This window comes from Elephas maximus, chromosome 12 (genome assembly GCF_024166365.1).
Source record: "Elephas maximus indicus isolate mEleMax1 chromosome 12, mEleMax1 primary haplotype, whole genome shotgun sequence".
NCBI lineage: Eukaryota > Metazoa > Chordata > Mammalia > Proboscidea > Elephantidae > Elephas > Elephas maximus.
This window is the reverse complement of record NC_064830.1, coordinates 36,786,525-36,807,361: the sequence shown is the minus strand read 5'-3', so window position 1 is coordinate 36,807,361 and position 20,837 is coordinate 36,786,525. Positions and strand designations below refer to the sequence as shown.

The window sequence follows — 20,837 nt, the reverse complement described above, 5'->3', positions numbered from 1 at the left end:
GCATTAATAATGCTTGCTCATGTTAGGAATGGAGAAGTTTTGGGCAAGTGGTCTCAGTTGAAAAAATTAAGTTTAATATCTTTTATTAACAGAAAAGATAAAGTCTGGAAAAGCACCAATCTGGGGTTCTAGGGAATGAACTTTGTTTCTTTTGTTCTCTGTACAACGTAGTTATTAGCATCTATATCTATCTTTTATGCACTTCCGTTATAAATAGTATGACCGTATCCTGATCTGCCTAGGATAGTCTTACATATACACCTGTTGTGGCACTCTCATTGTCAAAAGTGTCCCAGTTTGAAAGAGAGTTACATGAACATTTTAGTTTAAAACATGGTGTAGATGTTTCAACTTTACATCTTTTTAATTCTTAGGATTTTGTTAATTTGATGGCTTTGAGGATTTCACATAATACTCTGTACTAGAAAACTGTTTCAAGTGTAAATGTGACTCATAGCATAAACCCCTTATAGCAGGAATTTTTTTTTTTAATAGTATGGTAGGATGCTGACTGATTTATTTGTGGAGATGATCAGGACAAGCCATTAATGCTTCTTGAAGGAAAGAACTTATAAAAGAGTGGACAGTTTGGAAATGAATTTGTATGTCCACTCAATCATTTCTGAGTTGGAAGGACAGAAGAACAGGCTGACAAGAAATAATGAGTTGCCTGACCTTGTGTTACCGCTTTTGTGCACTACGAAACTAGTGTGAAATGATACTAGATGATTTATTTTATAGATTCTCAAGATTTCAACCCTACTGTTATGTTCTTCCGTTTCTACTAAGGTAAAAGAGTCTCCAGGGCAAATACCTATTTTCATTGTCATTTCAGTCAGTATATCACTTAAGTTTGTTTTTTTTTAAACTGTTCTATTCCTGAATTGCTGCCCTACTCTATATTTTGTTCATTTTAACCTATTCTTGATTATAAGCTAGTAGTTCTCTAAAAATATTTGAAATCAATTTCTAAACTCACAGAAAGCTGTTTCTAGAATGTTGGTGAAGGCCTTTGGTAGGAGAGATCTCAGTTTTATTAGCTACGAAGTTGTATTTCTCTGCATGATAATTTATGTATGTTTGCAAAATGGAGGAGATACTCCTAGAACAGTGCTAGCAAAATAAGCACAGTTGGTAAGTGCTTGACATAGTTGTTTGTCTTATTTTGAGGAGTACATTTTACATTTTAAACAGTGGTCTGTCAAGGCACTGTGTAGAATCTTACTCTAGAAGACTTCGGAACAGTCTACTCAAAAGGGTTCTATTATTTCTGCTACCTCAGAAGATTGGCCTGTTTCGTACACTTCGCTGTCTGTAATGAGCGCTTCTATTAGTTGTTGTAACTTGTCTTTGTTTAAATTTCCTGTTTATGACTTTTATTTTGATATTGAGATATTTCCTGTCATTAAGGATGCAGTAAAGTCACTTCTGCCTGAAATGGCTTATTTGTGTACAGTATTTTTAAGGGATTGACTTAGGTTTTACTGTAAATGAAAGTTTAATTAGCTAAATATATCAAATATGGTGCTTTGATGTTGCATTATCAGCTTTACATTTTATGTGAGTATTTACATGACTTTTATAATGAGTAGACCCTGGTAGCATGGTGGTTAAGAGCTAGGGCTGCTAACCAAAAGGTCAGCAGTTCGAATCCACCAGGCGCCCCTTGGAAACGGATATGGGGCAGTTCCACTCTGTCCTGTAGGGTCAGTATGAGTCAGAATCGACTCGATGGCAATGAGGTTTTTTGCTGGTTTTTATAATGAATTAAAGAAAAAAAAAAAAGCACCAAACTAACAGGTTGCATTTCACTTACTGGGATCTCTGTTAAAGCAGATTATTGTTAGATGTCTGTACTTTATTACAAATCATTTGCAGCCCAGGAAGATCCTAACGTACAAAAACTTTTCTAAAATAGCAGAAGTTAGTTTCTTTTAAAATTGATATGTAAATTAGGAACGTGGCCAAATCGAATTCCCCCCTCCCCTGCCCCTTCTAAAAACAATAGCAGAACACCGTGTCACTTCTCCAGTTTTTCCATTTTGGTCAACAGCACTACCATCTGCCTTGCTACCTGTAATTTGAAGTTTTATTCTTCTTATCCGTCCCCACCTTATTTGTATTCAGATCCTATTGAGTCTTCTAAATATTTCTCAAATCCATTATAGATTTTTTTTTAGTTCTTTCTGCCAATACCCAGTGTCTCTTGGACCAGTTGTAATTCTCTTAAATGGTTTCCTTGCCTTTCATCTTTCCTCCTTCCTATCCATTATTCTTACTGCCACTTGAGTTGTTTCCTAAAACATAGTGATGTCATTCTTGCCAACCTTTCTTCACTCCCACTACTCTCAATATAACATCCAGTACCCTTAGCGTGTCTTTAAGGTTCCTCATAATCTGACTTAGTTAGCATTGATTTTTGACCTTCCTGCATCTGTTTCTCCATCTCCCTCTTTGTTCTACACACTGTGTTTTCTCAAATTTTGCCTTTGTTCATGCTTTGCTGTGCCTCCCTCATCCTCCACACAGGCACCATCTTATTTATCTTTCAGACCCAATTTAGGTGTTACTAAGTTACATTCTATTGTAGCTAGTTTGTATATTGCGAACTGTCTCTGAAGATGAGGTCAGTCTGCCCTTAAGGAGGTAAACACAGGTAATTTAATAATAGAAGTGTGTATAAGTTTGGTAAAGAGTAATGAAAGACTGGGACCTAATTACAGGTTGAGAGTAATGTAAGTCTTACAAATGCTTGTATGAAAAATGCATATCTCAGAAAACCAATCTCTTTTCAAGCATACATATCCCCAGTCCACCTCCTCTGAGTGGTCAGAGAAGGTAGAGAGAAGAGAACTGGATAAATATTAAAGAATAAATAGCAGTTAGTCACGTGTACATTTTCAGTAATTCATGAATAGCTATAGCATCACAATTTTCATGAACTGTGTATGTGACAATGTAAGATAGAACATAGAGGCTTGAGATTGTTATCTCTAATATTTGGAGTCTTTCCTGTGTTTCTCCATAGAACTCTGATTTGGAGTTGACAAGTTGCTAGTATTTGAGAGCTAGTAAGAGTTGTGACATTCATGTCCATTGAGTAACTGAAATAAGAATGAAAAGCATCTTTTTTTGTGCTGGAAGCTGTAGGATAGGAAAAGTGGTCCACAAAAAAGGGCACTACTTGGAAGTGAAGGGAAAATTTTAATCATTCCTGTAGGCATTTTTGTTTAATGACCTGTTCTTGTATAAGAAATTCAGTAAGCCTTATGAAGAAGTTTATAAAGAAAATCACATAATTATAAAACCATCTGAAAGTGTAGAAAAGTGAGAAGTGGACTTTGATTAACGTTCAGGTCTGTACTTATTAGAGCCAGTACCTAAATGTAAGTTGGGAGTAGTTGTTATCAACGAGCCAAATTAGGAAATAGGTAACTGAATTTTTATCAGCATTAAAGATTAACTTGTATCACTGGTACGTTTACTTTCTCCTATATATTGGTACTGTGTGGTTAGAATACAATTTAAATATAATTACTTTCTTTTTTTCCCCAAATAGCTTTTGCCTACCAAAAAGTTTTGGGAACCTGATGATTCAACAAAAGATGGACAAAAAGGCATATTTCTTGGGGATGATGAATGGAGAGAAACTGCATGGGGAACTTCTCGTAAGTTATTTTGGTGTATGTGTGAGAACTAGGATTTTATTCAGAGTTCTTTTAAACAATCCCTGCCTACCCCAGACAGTTGGGAGAAATTTTATGGTATCTTTGTTGAGGATTTCATAAATTGTGGTAATGCACATTTTTTATGTCATTTAGCCCTTATCTAATAAAAAGTTTTCATCACAGTAGAACCTTAAGTTTTATTTGAAATTAATTCTGATTACAAAATTCTCAATTTCCTTTAAAAGAGAGAACAAATTAATTTAACCTTAGTAATTTTCAATCTTAAGTTATATTAGATGGCAATGACTGAGTTATCTAATTGCAGCTCAGTACAACCTTATTAGACATGAGCTACACCCAGAAAAGAAGCAACATCCTCAGTAGCCTAGAACCTCCAGAAAGGCAGCAGAGCTTTAAATGTTTGTGTTATTCCGTAAGTAGTGGGGAGAGACTTAAGACCAAGGGACTGTTAAGGCAAAATGAACTGGCATGTAAAAGGAGTATAATTTGTAGAAGTATTTATTGGTAAATTAAAGAGCATTGGTATGTTCTTAGAGTAGTTAGCACATCATTTTACTGATTATATTTTAAAATATTTCTGATTAGTAAAATGTGAAAGTTGTACAATTATCCCCATATATTTTACAAATGGATTCCCTGGGTGGTGCAAACAGTTGACATGCTTGGCTCCTAACCGAAAGGTGGAAGGTTCAGGTTAGAGGTTCCAGTCTACCCAGAGGCACTTCAGAAGTAAAAGCTCTGGTGAGCTGCTCCTGAAAAGGTAGCCATTGAAAACCCTGTAGGGCATAGTTCTACTCTGACACACTTGGAATCACTGTGAGTCAGAATTGATTTGATGGCAACTAGTATTTTACAAATAAGATTTTTTTTTCTATAAGTTTCAGCAACCTGATGAATCTATTCTAAGTGACCAAACTAATATAAAATACAAATTTAAGGGTAATGTTTATCAAATTCCACCACGTGCCTTTCAGTTTGTAGCATTGCGGTGGTGTGCATATGCATTGCTGTGATGCTGGAAGCTATGCCTTCAGTATTTCAAATACCAGCAGGGTCACCCATGAGGGACAGGTTCCAGTGGAGCTTCCATAAAAATTATGTGTCACAGCAGAACAGTGTCTGACTTACTAGGTTTGGACACGTCATCAGGAATGAACCATCACTACAAGAGGGTATCGTCCTTGGTTAAGTACAGGGCCAGTTAAGGGCGGGGGAGACCCTCAGTGAGATGGATCGGTATAGTAGCTGCGAGGATGGGCTCAAACATGCTAATGATTGTGAGGATGACGCAGGACTGCACAACATTTCTGTTGTACCTGTGGTCGCCATTAAAAGACTTTAAGCACGTTTATAAGTTTTAAAATTGTTAAACTGAAGTTAATTGCCAAAAAGCTAAAAGCCAAAAGCTTAGGAAGTTCTAGAAAAATTTTTAGTGATTAGTACTTTTTTATAGTCAAAATAGATTGAAGCATTTGGTAACAATTACTTTTGATTAAAAATTTCCTTAAAATGTTGTAAATTTCCTTTGAGTTTAATCAATAAATAATACCTACATACAGCAGATTTGGAAGATACAAAGTTGAAATGCGATCCTGGCCTTTGAGATTTTTCGTTTTCTAAGTTAACATTAACCTATATTAGATTGTATACATAATTTAAATTATTTGGTTATTTGTGCTGGGATACATTCATTTTCTTTCTTCATGTTTTTTATTTTTCTTTTTTTCCTCAAAAGGCACATTCTTTGCTAAAAAGGATGAGTGTTCAATAACTTTGTAGATGGACATATTTTGATTTTGTTTTGAAGGCTGAATGGTTATTTACTAGAACCTAATATTTTTTAGGGTATTCAAAAGCAAAGCATCTTCAACAAAACATGGTAATGACAGATTATTTTCAAAATGGATGGTTGTTAACTATTTTTGATATGTTACATTTGGAGGACTGTAGTACTTGCAGGAAAACTTTTAAGCAGCACTTTTACACATTCCTGATAATTAATTTTAATGTTGGATTTATAATTCTAGTGAATTTCTTGTACTACTCCCTTTCTTAACTTTTTTAGCTGTATAGATAAAATTTTTTAGATGAATATTAGCCCTTTACCAGGAAACATGAGAAAATTAGAGGTCAGTTTTGTTGTTGTTGTTAGGTGCAGGCCAGTTGTTTCCACCTCATAGCAAACCTGCGTACAACAGAATGAAACACTGCCCAGTCCTGCGCCATCCTCACAATTGTTGTTAAGCTTGAGCCTGTTGTTGCAGCCACTGTGTCAGTCTGTCTTGTTGAGTGTCTTCCTCTACTTTACCAAGTATCATGGATTGAGTTGTGTTCCCCAAAAATGTGTCAACTTGGTTAGGCCATAATTCCCAGTATTGTGTAGTTGTCCTCCATTTTGTGATTGTTACTTTCCTGTGTGTTGTAAATCCTAATTTCTGCCTGTGATTAATGAGGTAAGATTAGATTATGTTAAAGAGGATTAAGGTGGGATTATAGTATCCTTATTAAGGTCGCATCCCTGATCCAGTGTACAGGGAGTTTTGCTGGGGCGTGGCCTGCACCATCTTTTATCTTATAAGAGATAAAAGGAAAAGGAAGCAGGCAGAGAGTGGGGGATCTCATACCACCAAGAAAGCAATGCCAGGAGCAGAGAGTGTCCTTTGGACACGAGGTTCCTGTGCAGAGAAGCTCCTAGACCAAGTGAAGATTGATGACGCGGACATTCCTCCAGAGCTGACAGAGAGAAAGCCTTCCCCTGAAGGTGATGCCTTGAATTTGGACTTAGCCTACTAGACTGTGAGAGAATGAATTTCTCTTTGTTAAAGCCATCCGCTGGTATTTCTGTTACAGCAGCACTACATGACTTAGATACCAAGCATGATGTCCTTCTCTAGAGACTGATCCCTCTTGATAATATGTCCAAAGTATGTGAGACATAGCCTCGCCATCCTTGCTTCTAAGGAGCATTCTGGTTGTACTTCTTCCAAGACAGATTTGTTCATTCTTTTGGCAGCCCATGGTACATTCCGTATTCTTGTGCAACACCACAATTCAAAGGCGTCAGTTCCTCTTCGATCTTCCTTATTCATCGTCCACGTTTTGCATGCATATGAGGTGATGGAAAACAGCATGGCTTGGGTCAGGTGCACCTTAGTCTTCAAGGTGACATCTTTGCTTTTCAACACTTTAAAGAGGTTTTTTTGCAGCAGATTTGCCCAATGCAATATGTCTTTTGATTTCTTAACTGCTACTTCCATGGGTGTTGGTTGTGGATCCAAGTAAAATGAATTCCTTGATAACTTCAGTCTTTTCTCCATTTGCCATGGTGTCGCTTATTGGTCCAGTTGTGAGGATTTTTGTTTTCTTTATGTTGAGGTGTAACCTATACTAAAGGCTATAGTTTTTGATCTTCATCAGTAAATGCTTCAAGTCCTCTTCACTTTCACCGAGCAAGATTGTGTCACCTGCATAATGCAGGTTGTAATGAGTCTTCCTCCAATCCTGATGCCTGGTTCTTCATATAGTCCAACTTCTCAGATTATATGTTCCGCATACAGATTGAATAAGTATGATATAAGGATACAGTCCTGACGCATGCTTTTCGTGACTTTAAACCACGCAGTATCTCCTTGTTCTGTTTGAAGGACTGCCTCTTGATCTATGTACAGGTTCCATATGAGCACAATTAAGTGTTCTGAAATTCCCATTCTTCGCAAAGTTATCCATAATTTGTTATGACCCACATAGTCGAATGCCTTTGCACAGTCAATTAAACACAGGTAAACATCTTTCTGATACTCTGTGCTTTCAGCCAGGATCCGTCTGTCATGAGCAATGATACCCCTGGTTCCACGTCCTCTTCTAAATCCAGCTTGAATTTCTGGCAGTTCCGTGTCAATATACTGCTGCAGCTGCTTTTGAATGATCTTCAGCAAAATATTACTTGCGTGTGATATTAATGACAATTTTTTTTTTATAGTTTCCTCATTTGGTTGGATCACCTTTCTTTGGAATAGGCATAAATATGAATCTCTTCCAGTCAGTTGGCCAGGTAGCTGTCTTCCAAATTGCTTGGCATAGACAAGTGAGAACCTACAGTGCTGCATCCAATTTGTTGAAACATCTCAGTTGATATTCTGTCAATTCCTGCAGCCTTGTTTTTTGCCAATGCCTTCAGTGCAGCTTGGACTTCTTCCTTCAGTACCATCGGTTCCTGATCACATGCTACCTCCTGAAATGGTTGAATGTGGATCAGTTCTTTTTGGTGTCATGACTCTGTGTTTCCTTCCATCTTCTTTTGATGCTTTTTGCATCATTTTATATTTTCCCCCATAAAATCCTTAAGTATTGCAACTTGAGTCTTGAACTTTTTCTTCAATTCTTTCAGAAATGTGTTTTTCCCTTTTGTTTTTCTAACTCTGGATCTTTGCACATGTAATTATAATACTTTGTCTTCTTGAGCTACCTTTGAAATTTGTTCTGCCCTTTTACTCCCTTCACAGTAGCTAGTCTACATTCAAGAGCAAGTTTTATAGTCTCTTTTGACATCCATTTTGGTCTTTTCTTTCTTTCCTGTCTTTTTAAAGACCTTTCTTCATGTATGATGTTCTCGATGTCATTCCACAACTCATCTGATCTTCGGTCATTAGTGTTCAATGAGTCAAATCTGTTTTTGAGATGGTTTCTAAATTCTGGTGGAACATACTCAAGGTCATACTTTGGCTCTTGTGGACTTCTTGTAATTTTCTTTAGCTTCACCTTGAACTCGTATAGGAGCAATTTATGGTCTGTTGCACAGTTGACCCCTGCCTTGTTCTGACATTGTCTCTTTCCACAGATGTAGTCACTTTGATTCTTGTGTATTCCGTCTGGTAAGGTCCATGTGTATAGTCGCCATTTATGTTGGTGAAAAAGGTATCTGCAAGGAAGAGGTTGTTAGTCTTGCAAAATTCTCTCATGCTATCTCAGGCATCGTTTCTGTCACCAAGACCGTATTTTCTAACTACCCTTCCTTCTTTGTTTTCAACTTTTGGATTCCAATCACCAGTAATTTTCTTGATGACGTGTTTGATTAATTTCAGACTGCAGAAGTTGGTAAGAAATCTTCTGTTTATTCACATTTGGCTTTAGTGGCTGGTGCATAAATTGAAATAATCCTCATGTTAACTGGTCTTCCTTGTAGGCATATGTATATTATCATATCCCTGACAGTGTTGTACTTCCAGATCTTGAAATGTTCTTTTTGACGAATGGCAATGCAGTTCCTCTTCAATTTGTCATTCCTGGCGTAGTATACCATATGATTGGCCGGTTCAAAATAGCCAATACCAGTCCATTTCAGCTCACTAATGCCTAGGATATCGATGTTTACACATTCCATTTTATTTTTGATAATTTCCAATTTTCTTAGATTCATGCTTCATACATTCCATATTTCTGTTATTGGATGTTTACAGCAGTTTGCTCTCATTTTTGAGTCGTGCCACATCAGGGTGAAAGCTATCTTATTCATTGTTGGATTCCTCACACGTAGCACAATGCCTAGCATATAAAACCAGTTGTTGAGTTGATTGCAACTCATGATGACCCCATGTGTGACAGAGTAGAACCATTCACCATAGGGTTTTCAACAGCTGATTTTTTGAAAGTAGATTGCCAAGCCTTTCATCTGAGGAGCTTCTGGGTGGACTCGAGCATCCAACCTTTCAGTTAGCAGCACAGCACATTCACCGATTTCACCACCCAGGGACTCTACCTATCTTATTAAAAAAAAAAAAAACCTGTTGCCGTCAAGTCGATTCTGACTCATAGCAAACCTATAGGACAGAATAGAACTGCTCCATAGGGTTCCAAGGAGTGCCTGGTGAATTCAAACTGCCAGCCTTTTGGTTAGCAGCCGTAGTACTTAACCACTACCCCACCAGGGTTTCCACCTATCTTACAAGAGGCAGTAAATCAGTATTTGTGTAAATGAATGGGTGAATGGTTCAATAAAAAAATTTAATGACTAATCTTTCAGGGGTAAACCAAGTCCACACCCATTGTTGTCGAGTTGATTTTGACTCATAGCAACCCTATAGGACAGAGCAGAACTGCCTCATAGAGTTTCCAAGGCTGTAAACCTTTTACAGAAGCAGTCTATCACATCTTTCTCCTACAGAGGTGCTGGTGTGTTCAAACTGCTCACCTTTCAGTTAGCCACTGAGCGCTTTATCCACTGTGTTACCAGGGCTCCTTAATTTCTCCTTGGAAACTCTCATGGGTAGAAGTACTGAAATGGGACTGTCTTAATATGGTTTAAGAGAAGTAACAAACATTTAAAAATTTTTACAATTAATAAAATAAAGGCTTAACACTCTTATTATAACCCTTTGAAGTCCAGACCTAATTTTGAATACTGTTACCTGAGTTGGAAGTAGCATGTAACTTACTGGTTCCTGTAGAAACTTTTTTTTGCTGGGGGGCTCTATGAATGTTGTTGCAAATGTTGTATCATGTTTGTATTCTGTTAGGTCTCAGATCTTTATTATTTTGTCGTAGCTAAAGAAATACATAGAAAAGATACTCAGGTAAATAAAAAAATAAATAAATGGAAAACTTTTATCTGTCCTAACCTGTTGCATTGAGTCAATTCTGACTCATAGCAACCCTATAGGATTGAGTAGAACTGCCGACACATTGGTTAGGAGTCGAGCTCTTAACCTCTGTATCACTGGGGGTCCTTATGTATCCTATTTTTAAAAAAATCTTTAGATGACACCTTGTCTTCCCACCAAAAATAGAAAATTCTGTTCTGGTTTTTCTAAACTTGCATTTATGGCATTATAGCTATGCATTCACAGTCCTTCCAGTAACATAACTACGAACTTGAGAAATGCCCCTGCCAGCTAGGAAAGAGTTTTTTTTTTTGTTCTTCTAGTCCTTATCCCTGAAAATTTTTATTATTAATTAGCATCACCAAAAGAATTTTAACTTCTAATATGTTGCTTTTTTTTTTTTTTAACATGTTGCTTGCGGACAACTTAGCCTTCAGGTTAATGTTTTTACCTCTGTGACCTTTTTATTTTGCTTGTTGTTTACTGCTAAATGGGTCTTCCCATCTGTATTTTCAAGAGATGTACCAAGGCCATTGAATCTGAACAGAATGAAGAGCTTTTTTATAAAGATAATGACGTTTAAATTAGAATAACGTGATTTTTTCTTTCCTTGGTATCTTAGTTTGTGTAAAAGCATTTTTGTTTAGCTTAAAAGCATAAATACATAATTGCATTCTTTCTTTGAAACAGACCATTCAATGTCCCAGCCTATTATGGTACAGAGAAGATCTGGACAAGGTTTTCATGGAAACAGTGAAGTAAATGCAATACTGTCTCCTCGATCAGAAAGTGGAGGCCTTGGCGTGAGCATGGTAGAATATGTATTAAGTTCCTCTCCTGCTGATAAATTGGATTCTCGATTTAGGAAAGGAACTTTTGTAAGTACTTTGAGTAAAGAAATATTTATTATTTGCTTGTTATTTGATTATATTACCTTCATTTTTAAGTCAGTGTACCTTCCCTGCCCTTCCTAGAGCTAAAGGAAATTTTGGAACTATTAGTGCTCTAGTTTTCTTCATTTGGCCACTTGAATACATGAGATGATAGATCCATTGGGAATATTTATAATAAACATGTTACAAAAATCAAATATTGATTTAAAATTATAATTTACAAGACTAAAAACACTTATTCGTGGTAGCTGTTGATCTCAAAGTAACTTAGCATAAGTCTAAAGTTCTGAAATATGTTCTACAAAATTGTCTCCGCACTAAATAGAATTCTAATTTGTGGTGTTAAACCGCTTTTCCAGCACCGCTATAGTTAAGGTTGCCTTAGCCCTTCTGTTATAAATCACTGGATTGTACTCAATTTTTGGGCTTTAATAAATTAATTGACTACAAAATTAAAATAAGACTCATTGCTTTTATTGTGTACATGCACTGTAGAGTAGTTTTAGGTCACCTATGGTGCCTTTTTTGTGTTCTATTCAATACTCAGAATCAAACAGATTCTTTTTCCTCAGGGCACTAGAGATGCTGAAACAGATGGACCTGAGAAAGGAGATCAAAAAGGCAAGGCTTCTCCATTTGAGGAGGACCAAAACAGAGATCTTAAACAAGGAGATGATGATGATTCTAAAATAAATGGCAGAGGTTTGCCAAATGGAATGGATGCCGATTGCAAAGATTTTAAGTAAGATTTTAACTTTCTCCAGAAGAAAAGCATATCTCTTTAGGGATTATTACTCCTAGCTGATGTGACTGATTTAGACACTTGTCCAATTTAGGTTTATTTCCCTTTGTACCTTGTGTGAACCCTAAAATTTTTTTTTTTTTTTTTTTGAGGAAATCTGTGATTTTTCTTGGCAAACACTTCTTGGGGTTGCTCTTGAGCACCTTTCTGTTCAGTTCTCCTTTCAATCCTTGTCCTCCCATCCACCAATCTCTGTACCCCATTTAACTTACAAGCTTAGAAATGATTAGCTTAGGACCAAGCCCCTTTCTAACGGTACGTGACTTTATGATAATACTATTGTTGTTCCTACAGTTAGGAAGTAGACAGCATATTTGAGGCTTCAAAGGGTATCTTTAAGCTCAGAATTCTTAGTTGTAGCTTTTTAGCTATCTCTTTATGGCAATTAAGGATTTTCTTCTAGCCTTTGGTCTTTGATTAGGCAGTACACATTTGTATAAATATTAAAGAGTTATTTCTTCTTACTGATTTCCTATACTTTATACTTCAACAGTCAGATACTTTGAGCCTCTACCTGAAAATTAGCTGTTTCTTTGAGGTCTTGTGAACCATGAAACTTCAGTCAACAGAGTATAGGTACATGGTGGGTGGTATACTTTGACATTTATTGCCTTTATTTCTCAAAAGCAGAGTAACAGTGATTTTTTTTAAATGCCATTTCTATCTGTTCTAAGTGCAAAAAAGCATCCAAAACCAGTAAACCTCTTTTGACAAGAAATAAATTTAATGCTACTCGATTTGTTTTAGAACCTTATCTTGATTTTGTTCTTCTATTAACTAATCTAAGTTTTAGTCAAGGATACGCATTTAAACATGAGTTTATTTCCAACCCTTCAGATTATACATTTATAATTGAAGTGTTAATACACCATTAACTATAGCAAGAAAATAGCACCACTCCTACCACAATGATTTTTTTCTGTTGTGCACTCTACTTTTTTCTATATTAGAATTGTTATATGTCAACTTGCCCCATTAAAATATTGAGAATGAACTTTATATCTATTAGCATTCTGATTTTTCATAAATTTTTGGTATGTGTCTTAAATTATTTGTGAATTATTTTAGATACATCTGTAGTTACTACCTGACAGCGTATAAGTTTCAAAAGAATGAATGTGGCCACATGGCCGCTATGCCAGCCCATCATTAATATGTATATTAACTGATACATCATCAATATATCCGTTGTCGGGGGAGAACTGAAAGAACTATAGCAGGATTCTTCCCTTTTTTTAATTGGCTGATTTTAAAGAAGATCTAGTTTTATTTTTTCTTCCTGTACATTGTGAATTAAAAAAAACTTTAGGAGTGTTCACATGGAAAATTGTATGATTAAAGGAGAGAGGAGTTCAAAATTTCTTCTAATGTTGCAAGGACAATGGTTAATTTTATATAAAATGTAAGTTAAATGTCTAGAATGCTTTGTCAAATGCTGTGTACATATCAGCAAATCTATGCCAGTGTGAGGCCCCTGAAGTTGGAGGCAGACCGCCTGCATATCATTTACTTAATGTATTTAGGTTTGAATGTATTATGAACGCATGGTTCCTCAGAACAATAAACTGCTTTCTTTTGAGGGAATGGATTCTATATAAAAGAAGAAAAGGCTGGGCTATAAATGAGGACCAATTATGTCTAGAAATAAGATAAAAACAAAGTTCAGACCATGAAGGTTGTAGTTAAAAAGAGAAAAGCCAGTACTTAACATTTACTCCAATGTTAATGAACTTCTTGGGAAAATTAATGAGGCTGTATTGTAGAGAGTTTCCAAGGAGCACCTGACGGATTCGACTGCCGACCTCTTGGTTAGCAGCTGTAGCACTTAACCACTATGCCACGGGCAGTTCTACTCTGTCCTGTAGGGTCGCTATGAGTCGGAATCGACTCGACGGCAGTGGGTTGGTGGGTATAGTAGAGAAAATTATTTTTTCCCTTTTTATGTAGATTATACTTTGCTGTGTATACTTAATTTTTATAAATACGGTCTGCATTTTCATCCCCGGTTTATATGGGAAGAGTTTGGCATAATAAAAAAGACTTCAGAGAGCTATTGTAGAAGATTTTCACAAATAGTTTCTTTTCTTTTTCTTATTGAAACCCCAAGGTCATCTCTTCAGTCTCCTTAATAAGGAAACTGGGGCCTAGAAGATGAAATGGTGTTTTCAAAATCGTATTTAAAAGTCAGAGCCAGATGATGAACATAATTAATGTCACTGAGCTGTATGTGTGAAGATTGTTGAAATTGCAAATGTTTGCTACCTATATAATTTCCACCAGAAGAAAAAAAAAGAGTCAGGAGTCTGCCCTTTGTCTTCATTTTATGCCTTTTTTTGTTGTATCACACATCACTTACCCCCTTGAAGACCACCGTGATCCCTTGTGGCCAATTTTTTTCTTAACTATTATTAAGCAAGCTGTTACAGGTTCGTGGGCAGGACAGGAGAGTGGTGGTGGTGGTTTTTTGGTTTTGGTGCCTTTCCATATTGCCATTTGGTAGCCTGCTTTTCATATCTGCTATTCATCTTGTCTCTGATTTGAAACAAAGATTTTAGGTAGTATAAGCCTAAGTTGTGATATTGGCCAGTTTTCTTATCTATAAAACTGAGTTATAATTATGCTATTCAGATTGGACAGAGTGACTGTTAATATATATTTTTTTTAATTGAAACCATGTGAACCCTTCACAGGCAATTATATTAAGTAGAAAAAAAAGTGGTAAAATGGAATATCTGGGGACCCAGGATGCGCTATTTGCTGTCTGTATTTTACCACCATTTGTTTTTCATGATTTCCCATTTCCTCGTTAACACATTTTTATTTAAGTTACTTTTGTTTATAATGTTTTTCTGTTTTCCTTATATAGTCGTACTCCTGGAAGTCGTCAAGCCTCTCCAACTGAAGTCGTTGAGCGCTTAGGCCCCAACACTAATCCCCCAGAAGGACTGGGGTCTCTTCCTAACCCTACAGCTAATAAACCACTTGTTGAAGAATTTTCAAACCCTGAAACCCAGAACCTGGATGCCATGGAACAAGTTGGTCTGGATTCCTTACAGTTTGACTATCCTGGGAACCAGGTACCAGTGGACTCTTCAGGAGCTACTGTAGGTCTTTTTGACTACAGTTCCCAGCAGCAGGTAAAGCACGCTCCTCCTTTAAGAAGCCTAACTATATAGTTAATGTTTTATTGAATAAAATGTCCTTATATTTGAGAAAGTGATTCAAATATGTGCTTGAAGTATTTTATTCTCAGCTTTCTAATTACAAGCAAAAAGTTTTGAGACTAATGTTTGTGTGAAATATTTCCCCTTTCAGCTCTTTCAGAGGACTAATGCACTAGCAGTTCAGCAGTTAACCGCAGCCCAGCAGCAGCAGTACGCACTAGCCGCGGCGCAGCAGCCACACATAGGTGAGTCTTTCTTCATAAGTTACGTTCGGACTAGACCACTAGCAAATTGTGTGTGAAAGTGTTTGGAATGTTTTTATTTTTTGATCGGTGATAAACGTTATTACTTCTTGAAATATCTCATTCAGATCAAAGAGTAATAGATTACATGGCAAGGATGCAGATTAAATAGAGAAGATTTGTTTCTGATTGTTGTTTGCATCATTGATTAAATAAAGATCTGTGATTTGATAAAAGGTTTCAGCACATAGGTCTTTTTTCTTCCCCCCCAGTGTGAGTTTAAGAGAGTCAAACACTTGGAAATTTAGATGCAGTTCTTTTTGTCCATTATCAAGTTAGAGTGTCAGTTTCAAAAGTTGTTTGAAAATAGGAATCCCAAGACAAATTCTTAATATTTTTTTCCTTTGTTGTGTGGTCTCTGGCCTTTAGTCTTTAATGTGAATTATCATAGCAGTTACAAGCATGGTATATAGTATCAGTGTTTGAATTTTTTGGGTAGTGGTGGTTTGTGTTTTGCTTTTTTGTTTTTTTTTTTCTTTTTCCCAATGAAGTGCAAATCTTTACTGTTTATTGATACAGATAAATCTTTCTGGTATTTATGTCATGATTAGTTTTATTAGGCTCCCCTCCCCCTGCCCCCCGACTCTTTTATTGTGTTCTACCTCTTCCTGTAGTAGAATGTGGAGTAAAATGAGTTGATGGGGTCTTTTTGGTTTTTTTTTACTTCTTTCTTTGAAATAATTACAGATTCATATGAAGTTGCAAAGATAGTTCAGAGATCCCCTATAGCCTTTAACCAGTATTCCTGCAGCGATTACATCTTTTATAATTGCAGTATCAAAGTCAGGAATGTGACATTGGTACAATGTGTATATATCATTCTGTATCATTTTGCCACCTGTGTAGATTTGTGCAACCATTTTATGCATGTCTGACCCACTTCTCCCAGATACCCACATCACTTTTTATACTGTATTGTAATTGCCAATTTTTACTTGCTTATTTTTCACTTTAGAGTGCTTTGTGAGGGCAGGAAACCTCTTGTCTTCATGGTTGAATCCCTAGCTCATAAAAAAAAAAAAAAAGCTCATAGTATGGTTTAATAAAGATTGAATGATTCACCTAAAACACAATAAAATACTACTAAAACAAAAAAAAAAAAGATTGAATAACTACCTATTGACAGGCTAACTGTAAATTTAGAATTGTTTTTTATTGACTAGTCTTAAGATTTCCTGAATTCTGAAGGATGCCTTAGGTGCATCTTCAGGGTTTGTGTAAGAAAAATACTTAAGCAAGGGAAAAAAGAACTGACATTTATTGTCTGCCTGTTATGTACTAGTATGATGCAGTCATTTCATGTTCAGTATCACATTTAATTCTCACAAAAACCCTGCAAGACAATGGGTGGTACATCTATTTCATAAGGGAGAAATCTTAGAATCAGGTAATGTAACATGGCTAAGGTCACTCAGCTCGTAGGATTTGTACCATTATACATACTTCTCCCAACTCTATGCCCAAATTCAGAGTAGAAATGTTTTTATCTAGTGAAGAAAACCATACTTTACATTTTTATTCATTATTTCTCTTTCTTTTAAAAACAGCAGGTGTATTTTCAGCCGGCCTGGCTCCAGCTGCATTTGTGCCAAATCCATATATTATTAGTGCTGCTCCTCCAGGGACCGATCCGTACACTGCAGCAGGACTGGCTGCAGCAGCGACATTAGCAGGTGATTTACTGTTCGTCATTGTTGGATGTTGGTGGGTTTAGTTGTAATTCGAGTGTAAGCTTTATTTTTGTCTATTTGGGCAATTTGAGGTTCCTAGGGAAACCTGAAACATTTATCCAAAATGAACTAAGGTCTCCAAGGGGTTAGTTTAGTTTTTCAACTGTAATGCCACAGTGCTGCAGGAGGAAACCTAAGCAATAGCTTTTCCTTGTATGTAGAGTTGGTTTACTTTTGGTTTTGTAGTTTTGGAAATGTTGTATCGTCGACTACAAATTTCCGTTCATATGACCAAACCCATTACTCAAAGAGACAACTCAAAATAAAGTTACTTCTCAGAAAATAAACTGGAGGTCGATGGTATAAATACCCAGGTCAGGGATAACTGTAAAGGTAAACACAGCTTTAGCAATCTTGAGAGAATAATTAATTAAAAAGTAAATGTACTTAGCAGTGTTAAAAGGTGCAAGCAAGCTAGGGGATGAAAAGGTAGGGTGTAGCTGGGAAGAACTTGTTACAGGCTGTCAGAGGATGAGACCACCACTCAAAATCTGAAGTAGAAACTGAATTTATTGCTCATTTAAACAAGGAAGAGTTGCACTGGGCAGGAATAGCGTCACTGAGCGAAGCAACTTGCTGGCAGAGTTTATTTTAGGTTGAGTTGGTTACAGGGACAGGAGTGAGTTAGCCTTAAGTGTGGTCTGTAGGTGGTTACAGAGCAGAATGGCGGTCTTAGAAGTGTGTTCACTAGAGTGTTTGCCTGATTGGCTGACTTTCAGATCTTGAGGCTCTCATAGATTTTTTGGCTTTCAGAGATATGTTCACTAAAGTAAATTGTCACTGATCAGTTAAATAAGTTTAAATCTAGTTCTGGTAGTTATTGTCAGAACTACTGACAAGTCTTTTCCTAGGAGTATGGGGATTTTTTTTTAATACTTAGGGCGTTGTTTTAAAGTGTTTATTTTAAATTCTCCTCTGATATCTTACCTAGCAGACTGTAGGTTACTTAACACATTCGGTAGCTTTTAGATGTAGATTTGCATGTGATTCTGTGAGGATATAAGCTTCCCTTGTGCCATTTAAATGGATGTTAGTATATAAAGTGCTTGTATATTATACATACAGGTATTCATTAACCAATGACACTGAGAAAAGCAGCTTTAAGAGGTCACTGAGTTTGGGATAAACATTCGGACATTTTGGATTTAGGCTTTCTAAGCCAGTACTATCCAGTAAAAATATATTGTGAGCCATATATTTTAAATTTGCTAGCAGCCAACTTATGAAAGTAAAATGGAACAGATGAAATTAATTTCAGTAATATATTTAATTTTACCCAACATATCCAAAATATTTTCATTTTTACATGTACTCATTTTTAAAATTATTAATATTTTAATTCTCTTTTTAATGCTAAGCCTTCAGAATTCGGTGCGTATTATATACCTTACAGCACATCTCAGTACAGGCTACCCGCATTTTAATTGCTCAGTAGCCACATGTGGCTCCTGGCTACTGTATTGGACAGTTCACTTCTAGGTACATCACTGCCTTCGTTCTGTCCGGTTTTTTACCATGCGTCCTTCCTTCATAAACCCTTTCAGTGTATTAACAGACCTCACTGTCAGATTATGCTTACCAGTCTTTAGTAATATAACGTCTTACACCTTAACTTTCTAAGCTTTTTCATTTTAGTAATTCGGTTAGTATACTGGGCTTCATTTTCCTCCAAGACAAAGTGAAACCAAGAGTTCGATTAAGATATATAAATTAAATATGCTGAAATCATGTTAGTGGAATTTTAGAGTATGTTATTATCAGGATTCAAGATGTTTTATCCATTAGTTTAATGGTAGGGCTTATTGTATATAATATTACTTATTCTCTGGGAATCAAATATTATCTTAAATAAAGTAGAATAAGCAGGAACAATTCTTTTTATTTTTCCTAGTTTGCTTTCTTAGCTCTGTTTCCCTCTATGCTTATACTATCTAGTTCTTTCTTTCCTTCACTCACTAGTCTCATTTGTTTTAATGTAATTTTCAATTTTGGGGGGGGCGGATTTTGTGACCAATTCTATTTCAAAGATGAAGATTGATTTTTAAATTAATGATTTGCTATTCTGATACAGTTGTCACAAGCTTGGTACCAGAATGTCCCTAGTTTTGTGATATAGATTGCAAAGCTAGGTAGAAACATTTTGTTTTATTTTCATAATTCTTTCCAATAATCAGAAAGTGCTTTGTTTTAAGACAAATTATAAGCATAGGAAATCTTAAAATTGTGTGGTGTCTAATGTTTACTGAACATGTAATCTATGTTTATTGGTACCAGACTAATAAATTGACATTCAATAAATGTTGAATTGGTTAAGTATTCTTTCAATTCATTGAGTTTAAGCTTCACAACTCTTCATTAAGGCCACTGTTGTTACTCCTAAACACTTTTGTGGTAATAGCTGAATGATACTTTCTAATAGAGTCAGAAAAAGGGTAAAGGGTATATAGTAGGAATAAGTGGGTAGATGGTTATAAGGACATCTTCTGCTCTAAGTCTTATGCACTGTCCCCTCTTATAATCTAATGGCAACTGACCTCATGTACCTATAAAACCTAGTGACTTTTTTTTTTGGTGGGTGGTGTGGTTTAGGTCCAGCAGTAGTTCCACCTCAGTATTATGGTGTTCCATGGGGAGTGTATCCCGCCAATTTATTTCAGCAACAAGCTGCAGCAGCAGCAAACAACACAGCAAGTCAACAAGCAGCATCACAAGCCCAGCCTGGACAGCAACAGGTACTGTCCTTACTTCATTAAATAATACCCGAAGACTGATTCTTTGAAATTCTGTAAGTTCAAGATCTTTGTCTTTTGTTTCCTCGGTATGTAGCACAGTACCTGGCTTATAGTTAGTCCAAAAATGTTTATTGTATTTTTAAAAATTAGTATCAGATTAATTTAAAAGGTTTGGTTATAGTCCATGTCTGCATTTCTGTTTGCTGTCTTGAAATCACTAGCAATTTTGAAATTTCTTTTCATCATTTCTTAAAGTATGCTAGTAATGTTTCCATGAAAGTAATTGTCACTTTGTTTTCCTCTGGATATTTAAAATCATTATTTTAAATACTTGCTTTATACATTTCTGGCCAAAAAAAAAAAAAAAATTACTTGATGCTTTATATTTTTAAGCAAGAAAATATTAAATATTTTGACTGAACTTGAGCATTAATTTCTTAAAACAGAAAAATGTTTATCACAAAGATTTTCTTTTTACTTCAGTCGCTTTTATAAAAGTATCTTAATAAGTGTAAGAACATTGTTACTACATGTCAGAATTCTTGCTGTCAAATTTATCCTGTTTTATACCAAAGAAGCAGTTACTGATAAGTATGGTGTTACTTGGCAGTGAAATTTTATTCTAAATTTCCTTTAATGTGGCTTAATATTATATTGATGCTGTGTTAAAGCTGTCTTTTGTCTCAGTCCTGGAACATCAAGCCACAGTACTATTTAATAAATTATTTTTTAACCTATATCTTCTTTAGGCAAACATAAAAATATCATACTGTTTTAATAATACCCACGCCACCTGTGTGCAGTATATCCTTATGTAGATGGGACTTACACCTTGTCCTGCATTGTTTTTGTTTTTGTGAGATTAATGTGTATTATGCTTGTGTATAATCACTACAACAGCTGTGTATTACGAAGCAGTAAAATTTGAC

The 20,837-nt window shown here is 35.9% G+C and overlaps 1 protein-coding gene across 16 annotated transcripts in view; it reads left to right on the top strand.

Annotated features, from left to right (window-relative positions):
• PUM2 (pumilio RNA binding family member 2) overlaps nt 1–20,837 on the top strand; it is a 104,118-nt gene that overhangs the window by 41,715 nt on the left and 41,566 nt on the right. For 14 of the 16 annotated variants that reach the window (XM_049902665.1, XM_049902664.1, XM_049902662.1 and 11 more), the window contains 7 exons: nt 3,560–3,668; nt 10,976–11,163; nt 11,751–11,920; nt 14,847–15,117; nt 15,296–15,389; nt 16,994–17,119; nt 19,766–19,908. In XM_049902665.1, coding sequence (XP_049758622.1) covers nt 3,560–3,668; nt 10,976–11,163; nt 11,751–11,920; nt 14,847–15,117; nt 15,296–15,389; nt 16,994–17,119; nt 19,766–19,908 — 1,101 coding nt within the window. The remainder of the gene's footprint in view (nt 1–3,559; nt 3,669–10,975; nt 11,164–11,750; nt 11,921–14,846; nt 15,118–15,295; nt 15,390–16,993; nt 17,120–19,765; nt 19,909–20,837) is intronic. The other 2 variants (XM_049902671.1, XM_049902668.1) reach the window with 1 other exon arrangement.